The 20,588-nt window shown below is 43.8% G+C and overlaps 1 protein-coding gene across 1 annotated transcript in view; it reads left to right on the forward strand.

The window, feature by feature from the left end:
- The window catches only part of LOC138497503 (chloride channel protein C-like), an 876,774-nt gene extending 856,806 nt beyond the window's left edge, over positions 1 to 19,968 (forward strand). The window contains exon 16 of the mRNA XM_069621029.1: positions 19,066 to 19,968. Within this exon, the coding sequence (XP_069477130.1) occupies positions 19,066 to 19,296 (231 nt within the window). The 3' untranslated portion in view covers positions 19,297 to 19,968. The remainder of the gene's footprint in view (positions 1 to 19,065) is intronic.
- The last annotated feature ends 620 nt before the right edge of the window (positions 19,969 to 20,588 follow it).

Consider the following 20,588-nt stretch of genomic DNA (forward strand, 5'->3'; position numbering starts at 1 on the left):
ACTAAATGAAAATAGTGAGTATTTAAATATAAGGAGCAAATAACTATTTAGCTGAATACATTTGTAAAATGTTTTAATTGTAGTTAGTTTTTCTCAGAGCATGGTAAAGAGCACGGTAAAGAGCTCTGTGCCAAAAGGAATGCAGCCTGTGCTAAAAATACAGGCATTATTTGGGGCCCAGCTAGCTCTGACAGAGCACACAAAGTAGCTGAGCAGCTGTTCCCTGTCCATCAAAACACCCAGGCAGGCTGGGGCTCATTTACACAATGTAACAGTATGGGAAAACAAGGTTTTAAGGAGAATTACTGGATGAGATAAAATATGAGTATATTGAATGAAGTGTGGAGAGTATGGCGGGAAAGTGTGTTAATATATAAATGTTTATAATATAGCAAAATGATGATAAGCAGGAGCTACAATATATTCTTGCATAGCTAGCAGTATGCTAAGTAGTTTTGTCCTAAATGGAAACCCGGCCATGCAAGAAGGAAGACTGCAGCGTCACTTGTATGGGAAGAAGAACCGTTTTGGATGAGCTAGGCCAGTATCCAGTAACCAAGTTGAACAGTATGTAAGGTGCCTGCTTAGCACCAGTCTGGCGGGCCTGCCATGAAAGAGAGAATGCTGGTTGGGGAGCAGAGCCATTTGCCCCCCGCCACAATCTTCATTTTTGTACAGACTAAATTTGTTATCCTTGCAAGATAAACTCTTGGCCTTAATTCCCTAGAGGGATGAACTATTAATCTGGAGTGAGCGCGATTAGGGGTACCTGTATTTAGTACCCCTGTAAGTTGGGCTACCTTTCAGTGGTGACCCCGATGTGACCTTAGTTTCTTACCCACGTACTTTGTGAAGCCCCAGGCCAGTCAGCCATGCCCAACTATAGTGACCGGTCCCCTAAATCAAAAAGCATGTGTTTCCTGAGCGGTTTTAGTAGAAGCCATTTTAAAAGAAATCCTCTCCACTCACTGAAGCAGGGCGTAGCTCCAGAAAGACAGGCCAGCATGGGACTTCGTAACGGAGGAAAACTCAAGTGAAGCACGCCCATGTGAGTATACTCTTGCAAGTGATAACAACATGCGAACATGTATTTATGACATGGTGATGTGAATGATAGTATGGGGGTGTGAACATAATATTTGGTGATGTGAATGATACTATAGTGATGTGGATGATGTACGAGGCCAATGGAATAGATGGAATAGGACTTTTTGGTGATCTATTATGGAATGGGACTTTTGGTGGTGTATTATGGAACAGGACCTTTGGTGATGTAATATTGAATAGGACTTTTTGGTGATAAGGAATATATTGGATAGGATAGATTGGATAGGATTTCAGGTGATGTGTTAAGGAGCAGATTGGATAAGAGGTGGGTTATGTATTGTAGTTGTCACATATTTCTGTTTTTCTACTTTTTATAATGGAAAAGGCAACCTCAGCAAATAAAAGACTGAGATGAAAGGGAACCTCAGCTTATTAAAGACTGAGATGAAAGGGAACCTCATCGTATTAAAGACTGAGATGAAAGGGAACCTCAGCGTATACAAGACTGAGATGAAAGGGAGCACCATCTTATAAGGACTGGGAGGTAAGGGATCCTCAGACATAACAGGTTGAGAAGGTAGTACCACGCATTATTCCTTTATGACGATAGAAGCAATAGGTGCTATTACAAAGTAGTGGCTCGGTATAAAGAATGGGCCTGGATTTTAATCAATTATTTTTTGTATATTTTTTCTTGCTGTCTTTTGTGGTAAAGAAAGAAGGTGGATGAGTCGTGGTGTTTGTGTGAATATGTGAAATCAAAGTGGAAAAGTGTGAAATCAAAGTGGAAAAAGTGTAAAGGGGGTGGGGAAAAAGTGGGTTGATCTGTATAAAAAAAATAGCTGCATGTGCAGCATAGCAGTCGGGTCTAAGTGAAGTATTAGGGAGGGGCGCAACATTATGGAGGAGGAAACTCCAATAAAACAGATGCATAGGGTTCTGCCACTATTGTGACAAAATAAATAAACAATGGATGGTACAAACAAAGGAAGGGGGGACGTCGTGCTCCTGGTCAGAGCAGGGCTCCCATAACAGAAACATGCTACAAAAAATGTCCATCTTTTTAGCAGCAAAATATGAAGGGAACAAATCCCAAAAAAGAAAAGAGACCCAATGTAAGGGGATTTACCCTGTAATGCCTAAACCTGAAGTAGGGTATACAAATCCAGTCTATAAGCCTCCAGTTGTAGAGAGAGTGTCATCAGGATTATCAGGATTAGCAACTGGGGGGATTACTCAAGAGCGTTTGCACCGCTATATAGACTAGTGGCCTGGAGGGGTGAACTATTAATCTGGTGTGAGCACGATTAGGGGTACCCGTATTTAAGGGGTAACCCTGTAAATTGGGCTACCTTTCACCTTTTTAAAAAAAACAACAAAACAACGATTTAGAAAGACTACTCAGTGACCGCACAAGCGGTCTTTCTAAATCGAACTGTCAGCCCATACGATACATACAAGTGTGTACAGGGGCTGACAGGCACACCAGGATCCTGAACCGCCATCGGGGGAGAACGGGTAAGTGTTTGTGTGTTGCGTGTTCGCGTTTGTGTGTGTGTTGTGTGTTGCGTGTTTGTGGTTGTGTGTGTTTTGGTGTGGTGGAGTCTTGGGTGGGAAGGGAGATGGCGCAGACTGAGGGAGGGTGGTTCAGCGGAAAAAAAACCCGATCTGGAAAGAATCCTTAAGACAAGGTGCCTGGCAAAGGAATGTCATTTTTTCAATTTTTGTAGGCCACCCAAAATCGGCCAAAAGAAATTGGTCTTTTTGTTAGGCGGCATACAAAAATCGTAAAAAAGTGGCATAGAACCCAAATATCTGCACTTCCTGCAGCCACCCAGACCTGGAAACAAGGCAGAATGTCTTAGGAGAGGATCAGAAGCAAGGTGGCTGAAAATCAACTCAGAAAACCAAAGTTTAGCGAGGGAAGCTTGTGGCCCTGACCAATGAGGTTGTTGCTCACACTATTAAGCTATATAACAGAATTGGGTTTGGGAAGGTATCTCACACTCTATCACCCCTAAAGTTGTAAAAAAGTCCACTGGTATAAAGATTATATCACTGCAATAATTCAGATGATTAGTAAATGGATGTTTATTCTTCAGGTTATAGACAGCCGATATGTGTTTCGACCTCCTGGTCATTATCAAGTCTGTGATTAGTATGGCATATTATACACAATGAGTTTGTAACAGAAAATCAACAGAAAATTGGTGCAGCACATAGTTCACATAACATTACATATTTCGAACAATATGCAAAATATATATGTATATGGTCATTCCAATTATTACAAGTTAGAAAAAATAGCATATAGGGCCACACGTCAGGTCAAAGATGGGGGAATGGAGTCAGGTTGAAGCAAGTTGGTTGAGGGCGAAATGAGAATTTGAAAAATGGAAAAGAGGCACTGGTTACAATACTTTTTCCAGTACGTCTTATCATTAAATAGAAATGATTCAATTAACAGTTGAAGATCTCACCTAAAATACAACTGAATCTGGTCTTGTGTTAAGCATGCCAAAGCCCATGCATCATGAAATTGAAAGAACTTGTGATCCCAATCTGCCTGGCCAAAGTGATGATAGTGGGTGAGTATCCTTAATATAAACTGTACTGTCGTAGAAGTTAAGAATAATGCTGTGTTAAGGCAGTAGAATACGTTATGGCGATCTCACACACCCAGATATTAGTAGTGATTGAGATTAAATATGAGAAGCTAGTGAGTTCAATACTTATGGTGTAGTAGTGGAAGTGCGGGATAGCATAACAAGCTTACCACTCACAGGTGTCATTAAATTCCAGTCCCTTGGTGGGATTAACATGTTGTCACTTGGTCTAGAGTAACCACCATATCTGAAAGCTTCATATGGCAGTATTAAGATGGACTTTCGAATCTCTGACATATGATCAAAATGAAGAGAATCCTCATTGCCCGTCTGGCTAGAGACAAAAAGTTGTTAATGCTGAACATCACAACAAAGTGCTCTGAGAATAAGTCTCAACTGTATAAAGTAATTCTGAAGCTTGGATTCAACAATTCCTTTGAGAGTATGATTCTTATTGATGATGAATGACTTGAATGCAACTTTAATATCGCACTCAAAAATAGCGTTGCCTACAAAAAGTATAATGAGATACTATAATACAAAAGTAATGTAATATTCAAGAAATCAATTCTAGTAAACCCAATTGCCATTGAGTATCATGTACACAGCCGCCCTGGCTAGAGATATTGATTACTTATAAGAGTCTATTCAGATAGACGCATATGATGCATTCCTAGATTTGTAAGTATAACACAGTCAACGTGGACTTGAAACCTCCCTTTAAACAATGGCTATTAAGCTAATTTTGTGCTAGGGGATAAAGTGGAAAGCTTAGAATACCTAGTAATGGATGCTCAAAGGATAATACGGGATAAATCCCCTCACATGGTTGCTGTGGCCGAAGCCTGCAAAAGGTGCCTTGCAGCGCGAGTGTCTATCAACGCAAGTCGCTGCGAGAAAAAAGAAAGATGGTGTCCCATACGTCATGACATCATGCATAAAATGACGCATGACGTCAGTAGTAAACAAAAGAGTTCTGGTGATGTCACAACAAGTTGTTGCTCACATAGTACTGTTGTATTGTGCCCATCCTTCATATAATATAACGAGGAGTATCGACAAAATGTCCACCAATGAAATTTAGAGAAAGTTAATGCAAAATTCAGATCGCAAAGCACAATTGCCTAAGGCTGAAATATGTAAGAATAGAAGGCGGAGCATTAATCACTATAAATGCCTCCACCAAAATAAGACCATCTTGAATTCCTTGTTGTTCTGATTCACATACTTAGTTTGCTTGTGCGTCATGAAAAAACGTGGTTATGTCACACGTCCTAATAGGTGTGACGTCAATGATAAACAAAAAATACACTTCCAAAATCATCACTATTATCAAGTTAGTGTGACTACAAGCTAAAGGAATTTACCAGTGTCCGATCAGAATAAAACTAGTATTGTAAGGAACTGAGCACAACCTGAAGTCGCCAGTGATTTGAAATGGTTAGAGACTATAGTAAAAAGGTTCAATGAGGTGACACAGTGCCAACTGAGTCTACATTATCATCCCGTACTGGTCAGAAATAAGCACCATTAAAATGGACTGTTAAATGAACCCGGGGAACTAATCTACGTTTACTGTGCTAGATAACAGGTGAAGCATGAATAATCAATTACAGAAGGCAGTAATGCATGCCAGAATTACCATTGGATATCGTGGGCTAGATGTCCCAAGAATGCTAATTTTTGATGGTGAAGATGATGGTGCTAATTCGGGATAGGCAGAATGGTTTCACATTAGCGTACTAGGATTGGTGTGATGTTCCAATAATTCATCTTGAAAGGCCTCTTGAAAATAGTAACGTACCTTCCTATGGACAGTCACAGAAAAACATAATAACATGCAACTCCTGATCACAATTGAGGCCGATCAAAGTCCATCTAAAAGAACAGATTAATTTGCTTTCCAATTGTCGTAGTTTGAGCCTAACATTGCCACCTCTTTTTCCCTTCTTAGCTTTGATTAGTCCAATAAATCGAATATCTTCTTTGTTACTCTACTGTTGCTGTTCCTGCCGGTGTATGGCCAATGGTAATTTGGAGTCAGCACTTCTGAGGCTTGCCAAATGTTCCCTGATTCGAATTCTCAGCTGTCTAATGGTACTGCCAACATACAGCTTACCACAAACACAAACGATAGCATAAACCACATAACAAGTTTTACAGTTAATGAACCCATTGATGTGAATAGTTTTCCTGTTAGTGTCAGTAAATGACTGACAGTTGACACAAGCATATTTACAGTAATTACAGCTCCCACACTTGAAGAAACCTGTATTTTTGTTGAGCCAATTCCCATTGGTACTATCATCTGTAGTATTCAAAAATGAACGGCTCAGTTTCTGCTTAATTGTCTGTGCTCTAGTGGAAGTGATTTTTGGTTTATCTGACAAAAATGGTAGCAGATCCTTATCCAATTTCAGAATGTGCCAGTGTTTAGAAACCAATTTGTAAAGAGTGGAGGAATCTTGAGAAAATTGACTAATGATAGCAATATGCCTTTGTTCTGGTCTCAACTTGGTGCGTTCACATAACAGATCTGATTGTTTGAAACTGGTGTACTTATTGAGAGCTTTGCTGATCCCATTAGGATGATAGCCTCTATTTTGAAACCTTCTAGTAAGTACATTGGCTTCTTCCAAATAATAAATGTCCCGACTATAATTTCTCCTGGCCCTGTAGAATTCTCCCGCAGGAATATTGTTAATTGTAGATCGCTAATGACTGCTCTTAGCAAACAGGACTGAATTGACCTCTGTTGGTTTATGTTAGGTTTTAGTTTGTAGCAGGCCCTCTTCCACAAGGATATGAAGATCAAGAAAATCAATGGCAGCCGGGCTGGCAGATCCTGTAAAGTAAATACCAAAAATGTTTATGTTAATATGTGAAACAAAGTTGTCAGATGAATCCGGTGTCCCTTTCCAAACAAACAAGACATCATCTATAAAACGTCTCCATGCATTCATTCTGAAAGACACTTGGTTGTAGATGTGTGTTTCTTCGAAAAAGGCCCTGAATAGGTTTGCCAAACATGGCGCAAATTTTGCGCCCATGGCAACCCCCTTTGCTTGTGCATAGTATTGATCATTAAATATGAATACATTGTTATTTAATGTAAATTTCAGAAAACTTTTCAGCATATTGATGTGTTTCATATAGGATGCAGATGAATCTCTAAATGTCTAGTCAATTGTTTGTATTGCCAAATCATGATCAGGGCTGGTATACAAAGCCGAAACATCTAGGGTGGCCAACAGATACTCTGATTCCCATTTCAAAGTCTTGAGAAATCACAGTATATGCCTACTATCTCAAATGTAGGATTTCATTGAAAGAACATGGAGTTTCAATGCTTCATCTATCTATTGAGACAAACATTTTGTTGCCCACCCTATACCACTCATAATAGGTCTTACTGCCAGTAAGATATTAAAAGGCTTGTGAATTTTGGGTGAGAAGTATAGGGTGGGCCTGTGTTGATTAAAAAAGTATTTTCTTCTTCTGTTAGAAACCCCTTCATGTACCATAATTGTCTTAGATCCAGAAGCTTAGCTACTATCCTCTTGGTCGGATTGGATTTAAGCTGACCATAGCATAGTGGTGTGTTTAGATGGGACATGGCCATGGACACATATTTTGTGGTATTCATCACCGCAATGTTTCCTCCTTTGTCAGCCTCTTCAACTGTTATTGATTTATCTTTTGCTAGATCCTCTAAGGCTTTTGATTCCTCCCTACTCAGGTTGGATCTGCATTTCATTTTGTTGTGGACATTTTAATCCAGATGATCATGTATATCTTTACTGATTGCTTTGTGAAAGGTTTCAATCACATTATTGGTCCCTAATTGGGGTGTGAACTTTGATTTCGGTTTGAGTTCTCTAATCTCCAAGTGTCTATCCTTAACCCCTAAATCATGGCAAATAGCATCTGTATCTGTGTCCTGATTCAATGGGCCTCATTATGACCGAGGCGGTAGAGGGTTAACGGCGCCGGTAGAGCTGCTAGTGCTGTTACCCCTCTACCGTTTTATATACAAAAAGAAAGTCCGATATTTAAATAGGTGTCACTAAACACTCTTCCCACATCAAAGTGGAAACAATTATCACAAAATGTTATTAAGATTCAATACAGTTCATAAAACAATCATAAAAATGATCATAGTACATAAAACATATACATTATGTTAAAACCACACAAGTAGAAGCACCATGGGTGAGTAATGTTGCAATAATTTATTTAGGATCACACAGTGTGTGTACATATCACACTCTGATTCCTATGCCTCACTGCTAATGGCCTATTTCCTATTAGTATAATACAAACAACCCGACTTGTACAAGTTTCTGTCCTTGATATACAGTCATGTAGGACATTCTTCAGGGGAAATTGCCTTGTGCCGGAATTAAAATCTTCTTTTGTAGGGGAGAACCCTGTTAATCAAAAAATGGACACCCTATTAGTTTCTAATAACAAAGTATCAATCTCTATTGACATGAAACTATACCCTCATCCCTGAAAGGGTAAAAATAGTATGTTTTATTACATACCTCTCTTCCCATTAATAGATCTCGGGCCTGTTCTGTTATTTACTGCAGATTCCCAATTTCTTCAGGAATTCTTGCGTTTCCTTTTTCCTCTTCTCTATAGTAGTGTACAATTTAGGCAAAATTAATATAAGGGGACATTACATAGTCCCACTTCTATTCACTTGAAAAAGGCTTGTCAAATTAAAGGTGGTCAATCTTACCTATCTCAGGATTATGATGCAAGATTGAACGCCACTTCATAAATGGCTAAACATCTGGGTCCCATGTCAGTATTCCACAAGAACTCTCACATGCACGAGTAAGTGCAAAGTTTCCACTACCCTTTCTGGGTCAACAATCTGTGAAAACAGAAAAAACGTGCAGAGCCCCAATTAGTTACCTCTCATCTCTAATGATCAAAGTGACAGCCCCCCAAGGGCCTCTAAGGGCCATTCCCTCACTTACTTATAAGTATTCCTCTTTCCTGCCATGCGCGATCAAACTGCTCCTGTGTTGCTACAGGGATCGCATGAAAATCACGGGTCAGAACGTACTGACGCGACGTCGTGACGTCACCACGCATGCATGGCACGTGATGACGTCACGGTGCCGGGCGCATGTCCAAATCACGGCCCGAAACGTATTGCGGAAACAATTTCGGCAGGCCTGTGTCATTCTGGGACTTGTAGGTCAGCCACATTCACCTACAATTAAAATGTTTATCGTTTTCCCTCTTCTGGGCATGTATTAAGGCACTCCAATAAACTGCACAAAGGTGTAGCAGTACCAAAAAATCATCTCAACCTACATTAAGAGCCTCCTGTTATTAGTAAAAATGATGGTCGCTACATCAATTTAGACACAAAACATCTTGATGTCAATAAATTCGAAAAATACTTGCTGGCAAAACAGTACCTGGCAAACAAACTCCATGTTACAAAGATGGTGAACATGATGTCATAAGGGTGCTTCACAATATTACTCCCATTGGCATTAAATAGTATTGCATCAACTTGGTATTTCATTATCCAAAAGGGGAAAAAATGAGCACAACAAAGGCAATCCCCAATCATGAACACTAAGAAACCCCAAACCCACATGTCAAACATTTTTATTTCCTTCTTAATTATCTCGTTATTATCAAAGGGTAACTCGTGATCATTCTACTCAGGTTAGGAAGCACATTGTCATGGTTCTCTAATTACCTAGTTAGGCATTGTGCCATTCAACTCCTTCATTCAGACCTTTGATATGACTTTTAAACAAAAAAATAAGTTTCTGTTCTAGATGCAGTAGTTTCCTGTTAATCGCCATCTGTGACTGCCCCTTAATCTGTTTCAGAATGCACCACTCAAAGTCGTTACATGAATGTTTCATTTCTATAAAATGTTTGACCATAGGCGCTTGTTCCACCTTATTCCTGATACAGCTCCTATGTTCAATCATTCTAGTTCTGCATTTCCTGTTCGTTTTGCCAATATATATCTGTTTACATGGAGATACAATCAAATAGATCACATTATTTGTATTACAATTAGTATGTTCATTGATGTTCCAGATCCTATCAAGACCCAAATCTACGTTCACTGTCTTCTTTGTTTGGGTGCACATCGAGCAATTGCCACAAGGAAAATGCCCTACTACTGTGGGAAGACCCCACAGATTAGTTTGTTGAAAGGGCTTCTTTTTGATACTCACATCGTTTCTCATTATCAAATTACGTACAGTGGTACTTTTCTTAAAGGCTACAATAGGCCTCCCTACTTCCTTGGTCATGATCTTATTCCTATTTCTTGTTATAATGCCCTTAATGTTGTATGACAGGTTGCTGAACATATTTACAAATACCAAAGGCGTCTCTTTTGCCTTTCTTTCTCTCTGAATTTGCTGATCAAGGAGAGATTCCCGATTGTAGTTAAAAGCCCTCTTGGCTGCTTTTTTTACCAGAGGGGTAGGGTAGCCTCGATGTACCAACTTGGTAATCAAATTGTTGGCTCCATTTTCATATGATTCATTGGTGCTGCTGTTCTTTTTCAACCGCAAAAATTGACCAAACGGGAGATTATTCTTCACATGTTGGGCATGATCACTCTTAAAATGCAACAAAGCATTCTTATCGGTGGCTTTAGTGTATGGTCGAACAAGGAGTGACCCATTCTGATGGTATATACAGATATATAGATAATTTACTTCCTTGTTGCTAATATTACTGGTACATTTCTGGTATCTGTTTTGTTGATTCAGCCACTGTAAAAAGTGGCCTGCTTCCTCTTCATTCCCTTTCCAAATAACAAATACATTATCTATATAACGAAGCCAAAAGACGATATTATTCTGAAAAGGATTGCATTCGTTATAAACCACCGTTTCCTCAAACATGTTAAAATACAAATTGGAAACATTCGGGGCCATAGCTGAGCCCTTTGCTGTCCCTTCAATTTGTTTGTAAAACTGTCCCATAAATTGAAAGAAATTTTCTGTAATGGCCATCTCTGTACACCATTTGATAAAAGAGTTAGATACCGGATTTTCATCATCTCTTTTCAGTAAAGCATCCTCTACTACCTCCAATGTGGCCAATAACGCCTCATTATGAGGTCTGCTCACGTGTCCCACTAAGGACGTCTGGTAAAACCAGGCGTCCTTAGCGGGACCCCCTAGCAGACCAGGATGCTAACAACGGGCCTGTCATTAACAGGCCCATTGCTAGCATCCTCCCCATTCCCATTGAGCCCTATGGGGGCTCAAATGGGAATAGGGATGTACCAGTTACGGGTCCCAGGAAAGGGAATTACCGGGCACTCCAAGGTCAGAATGGCCCGGTAATTCCCCATTCCTGGAACCTGGACCCGGTACCGGGTATGGGGGTAGCCATGCCACTAAAAGTTGCATGGCTACCTCCATACTCTTAATGAGGCCCATTGTCATTAAAGTTTCAATATTCACAATGTCTGATATGGTATAAGTTCTAAGAGGGTCCAGTGTGGCCTTAGGCACAAATGTGTGAACCTATGTGGCAGTTTTAATTTCCTCAAGAATTTGAAGAGATCAATTTGGAAATTCACAAAATCTGTACCCACACTTGGCGCAAAAGAAAGACCTTTATTCAATACAGAAATCTCAGCATTTGTTAAGTGTCTTCTTGACAGATTAGTGACCAAATTTGACTGAGTTATTTCACCAACCGTTTCTTGGTGTTTGATCTGGTAAAAATCCCTGGACAACCTGTAAATCTTTGATTTCCTTTTCTGTGTCTGCAAATTTGCTCTAAAAAACTTTGACATCCCCTAGATGTTGATTCTGCAGCCTCTTCATTCACATCACTATTGCTGGCAGCAATTGCATGATTATCTTCTTCTGAGTCTGGATCTGAGCTGGCTGGTGTAGTGTTGGAAGAACTGGGTTTCTGTCTTGGGGTAATATTATTATACTTTGGTTGGAAAGTGTATACCCTGTCTAATCTATAATCTTTATTATCCCTGAAAATATTTCTAAATTTCCTCATTTGGATGTCGTCCTGGTACTCATGCAGGATTTTGTGCATCTTCTCATTTCTTTTTTTCTTTGGTTGTCTCTGCATTAGGCTTATTCTTAATTTCTTCCTTAACAGTATTAATTTGTGCAATTACTCTCTTGTGTTCCCGTGTTGCATGTGTAATGAGTAATTCCAACATGATTTTTGAACTTTGATTAAGATTTCTTTCCCAATTCTCTGCCAGGTCCGCATCCTCATCAAAATTAGAAAAAAAAGTACCCGTAGACCTCTTGGACTTTTTACAACTTTAGGGGTGCATAGAGCGCGAGATACCTTCCCGAACCCAATTCTGTTGTTTACTTATTCTAAACTTTGTGGGAAGTTTGAGAGAAGTAGTTTACTCGCTGCCACCCTTGCTTTATTCATTTTGATAATTAAATTGAACACACTAACTCGTGAGTGGTAACTAGCGCACACTTAACAGATCGGTCCCACAACACCAATCAAATATTGAGCTATATAGCCTTCGCCAAAGGAAAACATCAGCACAGTGCAGGACAGCTATCTGGCATACCATCAGCCAGAAAGTGACAGCTGTGGCCAGCGTTCCATGTGTTCTAGGGTCAGGGTGCATGGGCTGCTGTCGCAACACCACTGGGAGTCCCTTGCCACAGAAGGATGAACTGTGCAGCCACTGGTTCTCACCATCTGGGAGGAAAAGTGTAGCGCTGTGTTGGACATGGAGGGAATCGAGGGAGTGAAAGGTGCAGAGGCGGATGCCAACAGCCAGGAGGCAGAATGCAAGCCAACCTCCCCCCAGCAAAAGTGCATGCACAAATCATAGTCTAGCATAAGATGCCCCAGTGGACAGGGACACATGTCAGCAGACCCAGTAGCTGGGTATGCCAACAGGGTGGATTGAGGGGGTGGCACATTAGCCACCCTTCACAGCAGCCGCAGGGCACCAAGGGCACCCCTGTGCATTGCAGCAGCAGGAAGGGGTGGCAAGTGACCTATCCAAGTGCCATGCATGCCACACCCCCACTGGTGCACCCTGTGCCAGTGGGACTGTGGTGCGTGAGCAACCGTGACACTGTTCAGCAGTCACACCTGCATGTTGCAGGCCCAGTTGGCTGGCCCCATATTGGGAGGGGATGTGCAAGCATGAAGGACCACAACATGCATGCCAAACATCAGCTCCCCAAGCATGGACACCCTGCCCCCCTCCTCCACAGGGCAAAGACCAACTGGCTATGTGTCACACACTCATTGCTGCAACCATCCCCATGATGCTGGACCCAAATGCAATCTCTCCTTACCAACCATGCCCATCTGCCTAAATGTGTAGGGTCTCACCCTGTACCATATCAAATGTGCATTGCATGCCAGCAGAGGTGGGGGGGCATACCCGACATTTCCTATGTCCCCTACAGGCCCTCACGCATTGCCAGAGGTATCCGATGATGTGGGGGCAGGCTCATCCAGGCCCTGAAGGTCCGCCACCACCACCTCCACCCCGCAAAGGTGCAGTCAGCCCATTCCAATGTAGATGTTCCACCGTGAGACACTGCAACCCAGCAGGGCCTAGCCGACATACACCCCACAGTCCTCCAGAACCACTACAAAGCTCACTGCACCCACTCCCGCAACTGGAGGGTCTAACACAGAGGCCATACGTCTCGTTCAGGCAACTGTGGAAACACAGGGGGACACCAGCCCCGCGTTGCCACATGCAGAAGGGCTTCAGACCCCTGGGCGCCCTCACCGCCGGCAGCGTAGCCCAGCATCTGAAACTCCTCATTGCTGCCAGCATAGCCCAACACCTTTAGGGCCTCATCGCTGCCAGCGTAGCCCAACACCTAAAGCCCTCATTGCCACCAGCGTGCTCACACACCTGAACCAGACGTGGACACCCCACCTTCTGGTTTCCCCTGATGACAGCCCTGGCACACTGCACAGCCCCTCTCCCATACGGCATACACCAACAAGCAGCACAGTGCTGCAGAGTCTTGTGAGATGGATCGTAGACAGAAGGATATGGAAGCAATAGGGCACAAACACTCCGAACACTTGCACACCATATGGGACAGCATCCAAGGGGCCACCAGCAGGATTGTGCGTGCCAATCGCAAAGAACCGGGCATAGACAATTGCCAGTACGGCTGCCCTGACACTATACGCCAAGAGTTTTCAGGAAAATGACCGAAGGTGTCTCAGCACTGGCATAGGCCAATCCCCATAGCACAGAGGCAAAACGCCAACAGATGCATGGTTCAGGCTCCATCCCTTCTACTTCTAACGCGCCCACAGAGAAGCCATAGCGCCTTAAGTGCCCAACACCACTGGAGGCTGGCAGGGGTGAAAGAGGCCACAGTTGTAATGGACTTTCAGACACTAATTGCCATGAGTGGCCATGCTGTGGAGTTGGTGGGGGGGTCAGGAGGGAGAACAGTGTGCTGGGGAGTTGGTGGGTTGGTGCAGGAGGGGGGATAGTGTGCTGGGGAGTTTGTGAGGGGAGTTGGGAGGTGATATAGTGTGCTGAGGAGTTGGTGGGGGAGACACAAAGGGGGATAGTGTGATGGGGAGTTGGTGGGGGGCAGGAGGGGAGGTAGTATGCTGGTGAGTTGGGAGGCGGGAGGGGTGTAGTTGTGGTACTTCATTACATTAAAACTGTTAAACTTCATCAATGCAAGGACATTCCTGATTGTGTCATTCTCATGTTTATCGATAGAGGTGAGTATCACACAGTCGTGCAGGGCTTGTGCCATGTTAAAGTGTCTGAGGAAATTGTCTATCAGTTCCTGGCAGACCAATCTCCCATCCCTCATATCATCTCTGGCAATGTGTGCATTTGCCTCTGCCACAGGCACTGCATGCTCATCCTCTCGGGGTGGCACGTCCACTTCAGGGGGTAGCGGGACATTCCTCTTCAGGGAGATATTGTGCAGCATGGCACACACAAGCACAATTTTACCCACTTTCTCCACCTCTACGGTTGTGGCAGTGGAAACGTGCCTTCAGGAGGCTGAAGGTACGCTTGATGCGCACACAATGTTGTGAGCGTGGTTGTAAGCATTATCCTGCAGTAATTGTGAATCACACACAGCGGTTATCAGCCAGGGCAGCTGTGTGTATCCAGAGTCACCTGCATTTGTCACGGTGTAAGGTTTTGGGGTGGGCTTACAGAATTTCAGGGCAATGGACAACTTGTGCATCTAAATGGGCCTTCTTTTCATGTCATGTATTGAATTTATGTCTGGGCATGCTGTCACTCGTGTCATGCATAGTTTCTGCTTCACATGCACCCTGTTCCCGTGCAGCATATGTTATGTGAGGTGTATGTTGGTGACATGTGCAGCTGACATAGTGGCTGTCATGTGTCAGTGCATTTCTGTTCTGCATGCAACATGCAGGGTTTCCCATTGGCCCTCCCTGAGCATCTGGGGCCACCGGGTCGCCATTGTGGGCTTGGTGCACATGCGTGCATTGCTGTGGTACTGGCAGGGTTGTTGTTGTGTGAGGCGATGTGGCCATTTGTCAGCATTGCTTTGGTGAGTGCATGTTGCATTGTGGTACCTGTAGTCATGTTGGTGTTTATAGTTGCTACTGTATGTGTACATCAGCTTCTCCATGCAGGTAAGTGTGACATGTGCATGCTCCCTGGCCTGTACTGTGACGTTGTTGCGGTAGGTGGTAAAGTACAGATTTCGCATTTGCTTATCATGCCATTCTTTGTATAGTTATTTGCACGCCCCCCATTTGGGCATGGGCTTCACAGTGCATGTGTGCTGGCTTTTCTACTCACCCACTATCCAGGTCCATTGTCCTCTGCGCTTCTCCATGTATCCTGGCAGTGTGCTGTTCCGTTGGACCATTGCATCGTGGGTGTAATCAGGGTAGCGGGCACAGCAGTGGGTGAGGTACAGGATGGGGTTGCAGGTCACCTGGACATTAAGGGAGTGTTTGTGCTTGTGGTTACCGTACACTGCTTCCTGGGCCTGGGGGACCACCAGTGCAACATGGGTACAGTCCTGGGCAGCAATCACATTTGACATTTGGGCAAAACCATAGAACTGTGCCTTCATGGCATTGAGCTGGTGTGGTAGGCAGTGAGATGTGGTGTTGCACTTGCTGCAGGAGGGATTCAAGCTCCTGGCCCAACACTGCGCATAATCTGGGCTGTGCCATGCCGTGCATCATGGCCACAGAGTGCTGGAAGATGCCAGTTCCAAGGAATTGTAGGACAGACACTAGCTTCAGCAGAGGGGGCACAGCTGTCCAGATGTTGATCCTGTTCCCTATGTCGTCCTTTATTGTGTTACACAGCTCTGTCATGATCTCCCTGTTCAGGCGGTACAGGGTGACCAACTGGCTGTTGGTGAGGGACCAGGGGGAGGGCCGAGCGCTGGGGATCGGTGTATGCCTTGCCTGGGCTCTCCTCCTCCTCCACCTAGGCTCCCCTGGACTCCCTGTTTCCTGGCCTGGTTGTCCTGCCTCTTTAGTTCCAGGTGCAGCATGAGCAGCTGCCGGCCCAGCTCATAGTGGCTAGTGGCAGCATGGTGTTGGAAACAGTGTCTGGGGTAGGTTTGGGATCGCCTGTGGCGTAATTTCAGGCACCTGTGTTCATTTGCCTCCAGCTGTCAGCGGCAGTATTTGCAGCAGTTTTCAGCGCTAATACTGTCGGACATGGACTTGTGATGCGGCTGTGCTTGCGCCTCATGTGGCTGTCTGTAATAGCGTCAGCTGTAACAGAGCTGGCTGTAATTGCGGCAGCTGTAATAGTGCCGACTCATTTTGCAGTCAGTGGTATTCGTGCTGGCTCATGATCCGGCAGAGAAGTATTGGCGGCGCTAATTACATTACCGCTACTTTACTGGTTACCGCCAGACATGTGATGAGGCCCTATATATTTATCCATTGAAAAACAGATCTCGAGTTGTGTGTGATGTTAACAAATTATTTTGTGCCCACGATCATGCTTATGATTTTGGTGAAGATTGACAAATGTTCTTATGTCGCCTGACATATTTTACAGGAGTTAGGAGCGGGGTCCCTGCACTTACACTTTGGGTTCCTAAAGTTTGTCCTTGTTTAAAGGAGTATCTGTAAGGAACCAGAATGATGCACATACTGTGAAGCGCTCTATTATTAAAAGGATGAGTCAACAAAAAATATAAAAGTCAAGGATACACACGATTATAGGAGGTGTGATTATGCGCATTCAGAGGCCGTCCTGAAAAGCCATGCAAAAGAACTGAAGAGGTTACTAGACCAAGAGCCACTGAATCCTCATTGGCTTCACTGTTGAGATATCAAATGCACAGGAGTTGGAAGCAGGGGAACTGAAAGGGCCTGGGAATGACCTACCCGGCCAGGAAAAAAATGAAAACAAGTTATTGGGTGCTGAAGAAGACAGCATAAGAAGCACATTTTCTATATTATGTGACTGTCGAAACATGAACACTATAAATACCCTGTTTTTACAGTTAATTTGTTGGAAAAAAATTGGACTTTATTATGTTTGCCTTAATGTTATAGTATATGTAGAGATAAAAAGCTAAACAAGTGATCATAGATGTTTTTGTATGTATGGACATATCATTAGGAATCTCCCTTATTATGTTCAGTGATTAAAATATTTTGATAAACAAATGCAACTACTTAAAGTTCAAGTAATGTTACTTGGATGATCTTAGAAAGTGTACTGAACATTTTCTTGACTCAATGGGCCTCATTTCACGGACGGCGGTAAGGGTTAACGGTCACCGTTAATGGCAACGGTAACCGTTAACCCTTACCGCCGTACTACGAGGTCCCTTAGCGGGTTGGTGCTCTAACGCCTGCTTTTTGCAGGCGTTAAAAACCAACCCGCTAAGGGACCTCGGAGCTAATTACGGCACCGCAAAATTGCGGTGCCGTAATTAGCGCCTTCCCCATTCCCATAGAGCCCTATGGGGCAGAAATGGGAATGGGGAAGGGCAATGGCGGAAGGGGGATTTACCGCCCCACCGACCTTGGGATGGGGCGGTAAATCCCCTTACCGCCAAGGCGGTGCGGGTAATTTACTGGCATGGTCCAGGGTGCTAATAGCACCCTGGATCACCGCCTTCCGTGTAATGAGGCCCAATGTGTTTGCAGGAGTAGAATTTGGTGGTTTTAGCATGGATGCTCATGATATTATATTCATATGAAGCATGAATACAAATAAATGAATACAAGGAGGATTTTTGTGAACAGCAAATGCTGTTTTGTGCATGTTTTTCTGCTTATCCCTTTATGCATTGACCAGTCGCTTCTCCTGCTAATCATGCGTGTCTCTTTCTTTCACCCAGTCCTCCAGCTGTATCGTGCATACAGACTTTGGGCCTCATTATGAGTTTGCCGGTCCGGAAACAAGGGTGCCGGTAACCTCAATGGTACTGCTGTGGGCGCTGTGCCCGACAGGTCTAACCCTGCCGGTCGCTGCGGCTACAGTAGGCAGACTGATCAAGGAAGCACCGGCACCGTTAGCAACGGTGCCGGTGCTTCCGAGTCCCCACTCCAATAGCGTCCCATAGGACTCTATGGGAATGGGGACTTACATTTTACCAGCGCCTGACTTCCCAGGTAGCCGGACTTGTAATAGCCCGGGAAGTCAGCAACCTGCTGGTAGCACCGACAGGGTTACCACCGGACTCCTAATGAGGGTTATTGTCCACCCTCATTTTTATCTGCTATCTATTAATAATGTTCATATCGCATCTTAATACAGCTCTGTATGTCAGATTCCTTCTACCTCTAGGCACTGTAAGACTGGGTGTCAATATGTATTTCACCATTTAATGGTATTCAAAGTATCTATCTAAAAATGATGAAATGCTGAGTCAGTCCTGCTGGGATCAAAGACTGAACGCAGACAGTTTGGGCCGAGCCCTTACTGGCACTATAGCTTAGTGAGTTGTCAGGTGCAGTGGCGTGTCCATACTCTATTGACTGGAGTGACGCAAGTGGGGCACTCACTTATGCAGCTGTGGCATGAAGTGCGTGCGCACACTTAATAATCATAGTTTAGGATAATAGGGTGGCACCCGGAGTGGCCAATCAGATTCCAGGGATAGCACGTGCCACCCCAGGCCACTCCCTGGGCACACCTCTGGTAAGGTGTTGACAAAGTATCTTCATGTCAATTAAAATGTATGAGCATGTCAATATGTTAACTATCTCAGTTGTGAGTCAGGGCATATTATGGTACTAGTCTGCTTTGCAAGTGGCACATCACTGTTTTCTTTTTACCTTCAATTGCCCGGATCCCACCGTTCTGATATTTGGGCACTGTGGTGGGACCACTGGCATGTGTGCCCACTTCTACACTGTGATGTATCTCCCATTACCATCTCATTTCACACAATGCCCCTTTCTGTCTTTTTCACAGGAGCCATACATTAACAAGTCTGCGGTGGCGGTGCAGGCCCACTTCTCTCTGCAGCGCGCGTACCTCATCTTTCGGACGCTGGGCCTTCGCCACCTGACCGTTGTTGACCTGCGCAATCGGGCCGTGGGGATACTCACCCGAAAAGATCTGATGTCCTTTCAGCTGGAGGAAAAACTGGGGTTCCAACTGGATTCTGGGATTGTCGACTCTGATGTGGAGCCTTTGGAATAGTGGAGCCCGAGCATGGGCATCATTTTAGGGGGACGACGAGGGTGTTTGTCCACTCCCACCCCCAACTTTTGGGACACACCATTTCGTCCCCCATATTTGGCAGGGGTCCCTTTCATTTAGATGTCATGTGTCCCTCCCAACATTTTCAGCAAAGTTCCTCTACTGAACCCGAGCAATTATCCTGCACCCTGTGGCAAAAGCATCCAGCCCGGCATTGATCATTTATTCTGCCAGTAGTCTGCTGTATTTTCACTTGAATGCCCCTATTAGGTGCGAGCCTACCACTGTCCAGCCATTGGCATGTTATTTTGTAGCCACAGCGATTTCCTTAAGAAACTTTAATGCAGAATTAAGGCTCGAACATGCGCCTGGGCTTCAAACATATTGGTCAGGTTGACATTTGTTCTATCACATATTGGTCAGGTTGACATTTGTTCTATCAGAAGTGCTGACCAATAGCAGGTCACAGTGGCCATCTGATCTGATGGAATTAAGTCCTGGGCGGCCTGCAGTGCATTCAGTGATCACCGCTGCCTCAAACGGGGAAGCATCCAGACGTATTTTACAGGCTGGCCCTCATTTCGAGTATGGTGGGAACAATTAAAAACAGGTGGCACTCAACAAATACCTCCTATTTTTAAAAAGCAGCACATTTAAGATGAGATTACAAAGGCTACTCATGACGTGGAGTAGAACGAAAATACTGCATGGGGTAAATAACCCATATCTACCACATGTAATGCCTCGAATAGCCTCTCATGCCCCAAAAGCAAACCCAAATCATAAGTGTCATTTTAAACACAGCAGGTATTGAGGTTCAATGTGATTGCCTCGAGATTTTTGTGGGACATTTTACTGCAAATGTATGTGGGGGGAGACCCCGCAGACCCGCCCTCGAGATCTCCTCTAGATGTTTTATTACCCTAACCCACACCCCACATACATTTGCGATAAAATTAGTTGAAAAAAATGAGATGATTTCTCCTTCGATGGAAAAACCTGCCATGGAATCTACCTATCCTGGGACGAACATGGAAATACTCAAAGGTATAAACAGACTCTCATTAAACTATTTACTGTGCAAAAGTGATCTCTTTCCATAAGGGCCAAACTGTTTATTAATTATCAAAAATATTCTTTATTTTGTATACTGCATGAAAAACAATGTAAACACAGTGTAAAAAAAGATTTAATGTCATTAAAGATACATTGCTAAGTCTGTAGCTCAACAGTACATTTATCATACCCAGCTGTGATCAACACTATGGGCCTCATTACATGGAAGGCGGTGA

The sequence above is a fragment of the Ambystoma mexicanum genome, chromosome 5q (genome assembly GCF_040938575.1).
Source record: "Ambystoma mexicanum isolate Mex_15411 chromosome 5q, UKY_AmexF1_1, whole genome shotgun sequence".
Classification (NCBI taxonomy): domain Eukaryota; kingdom Metazoa; phylum Chordata; class Amphibia; order Caudata; family Ambystomatidae; genus Ambystoma; species Ambystoma mexicanum.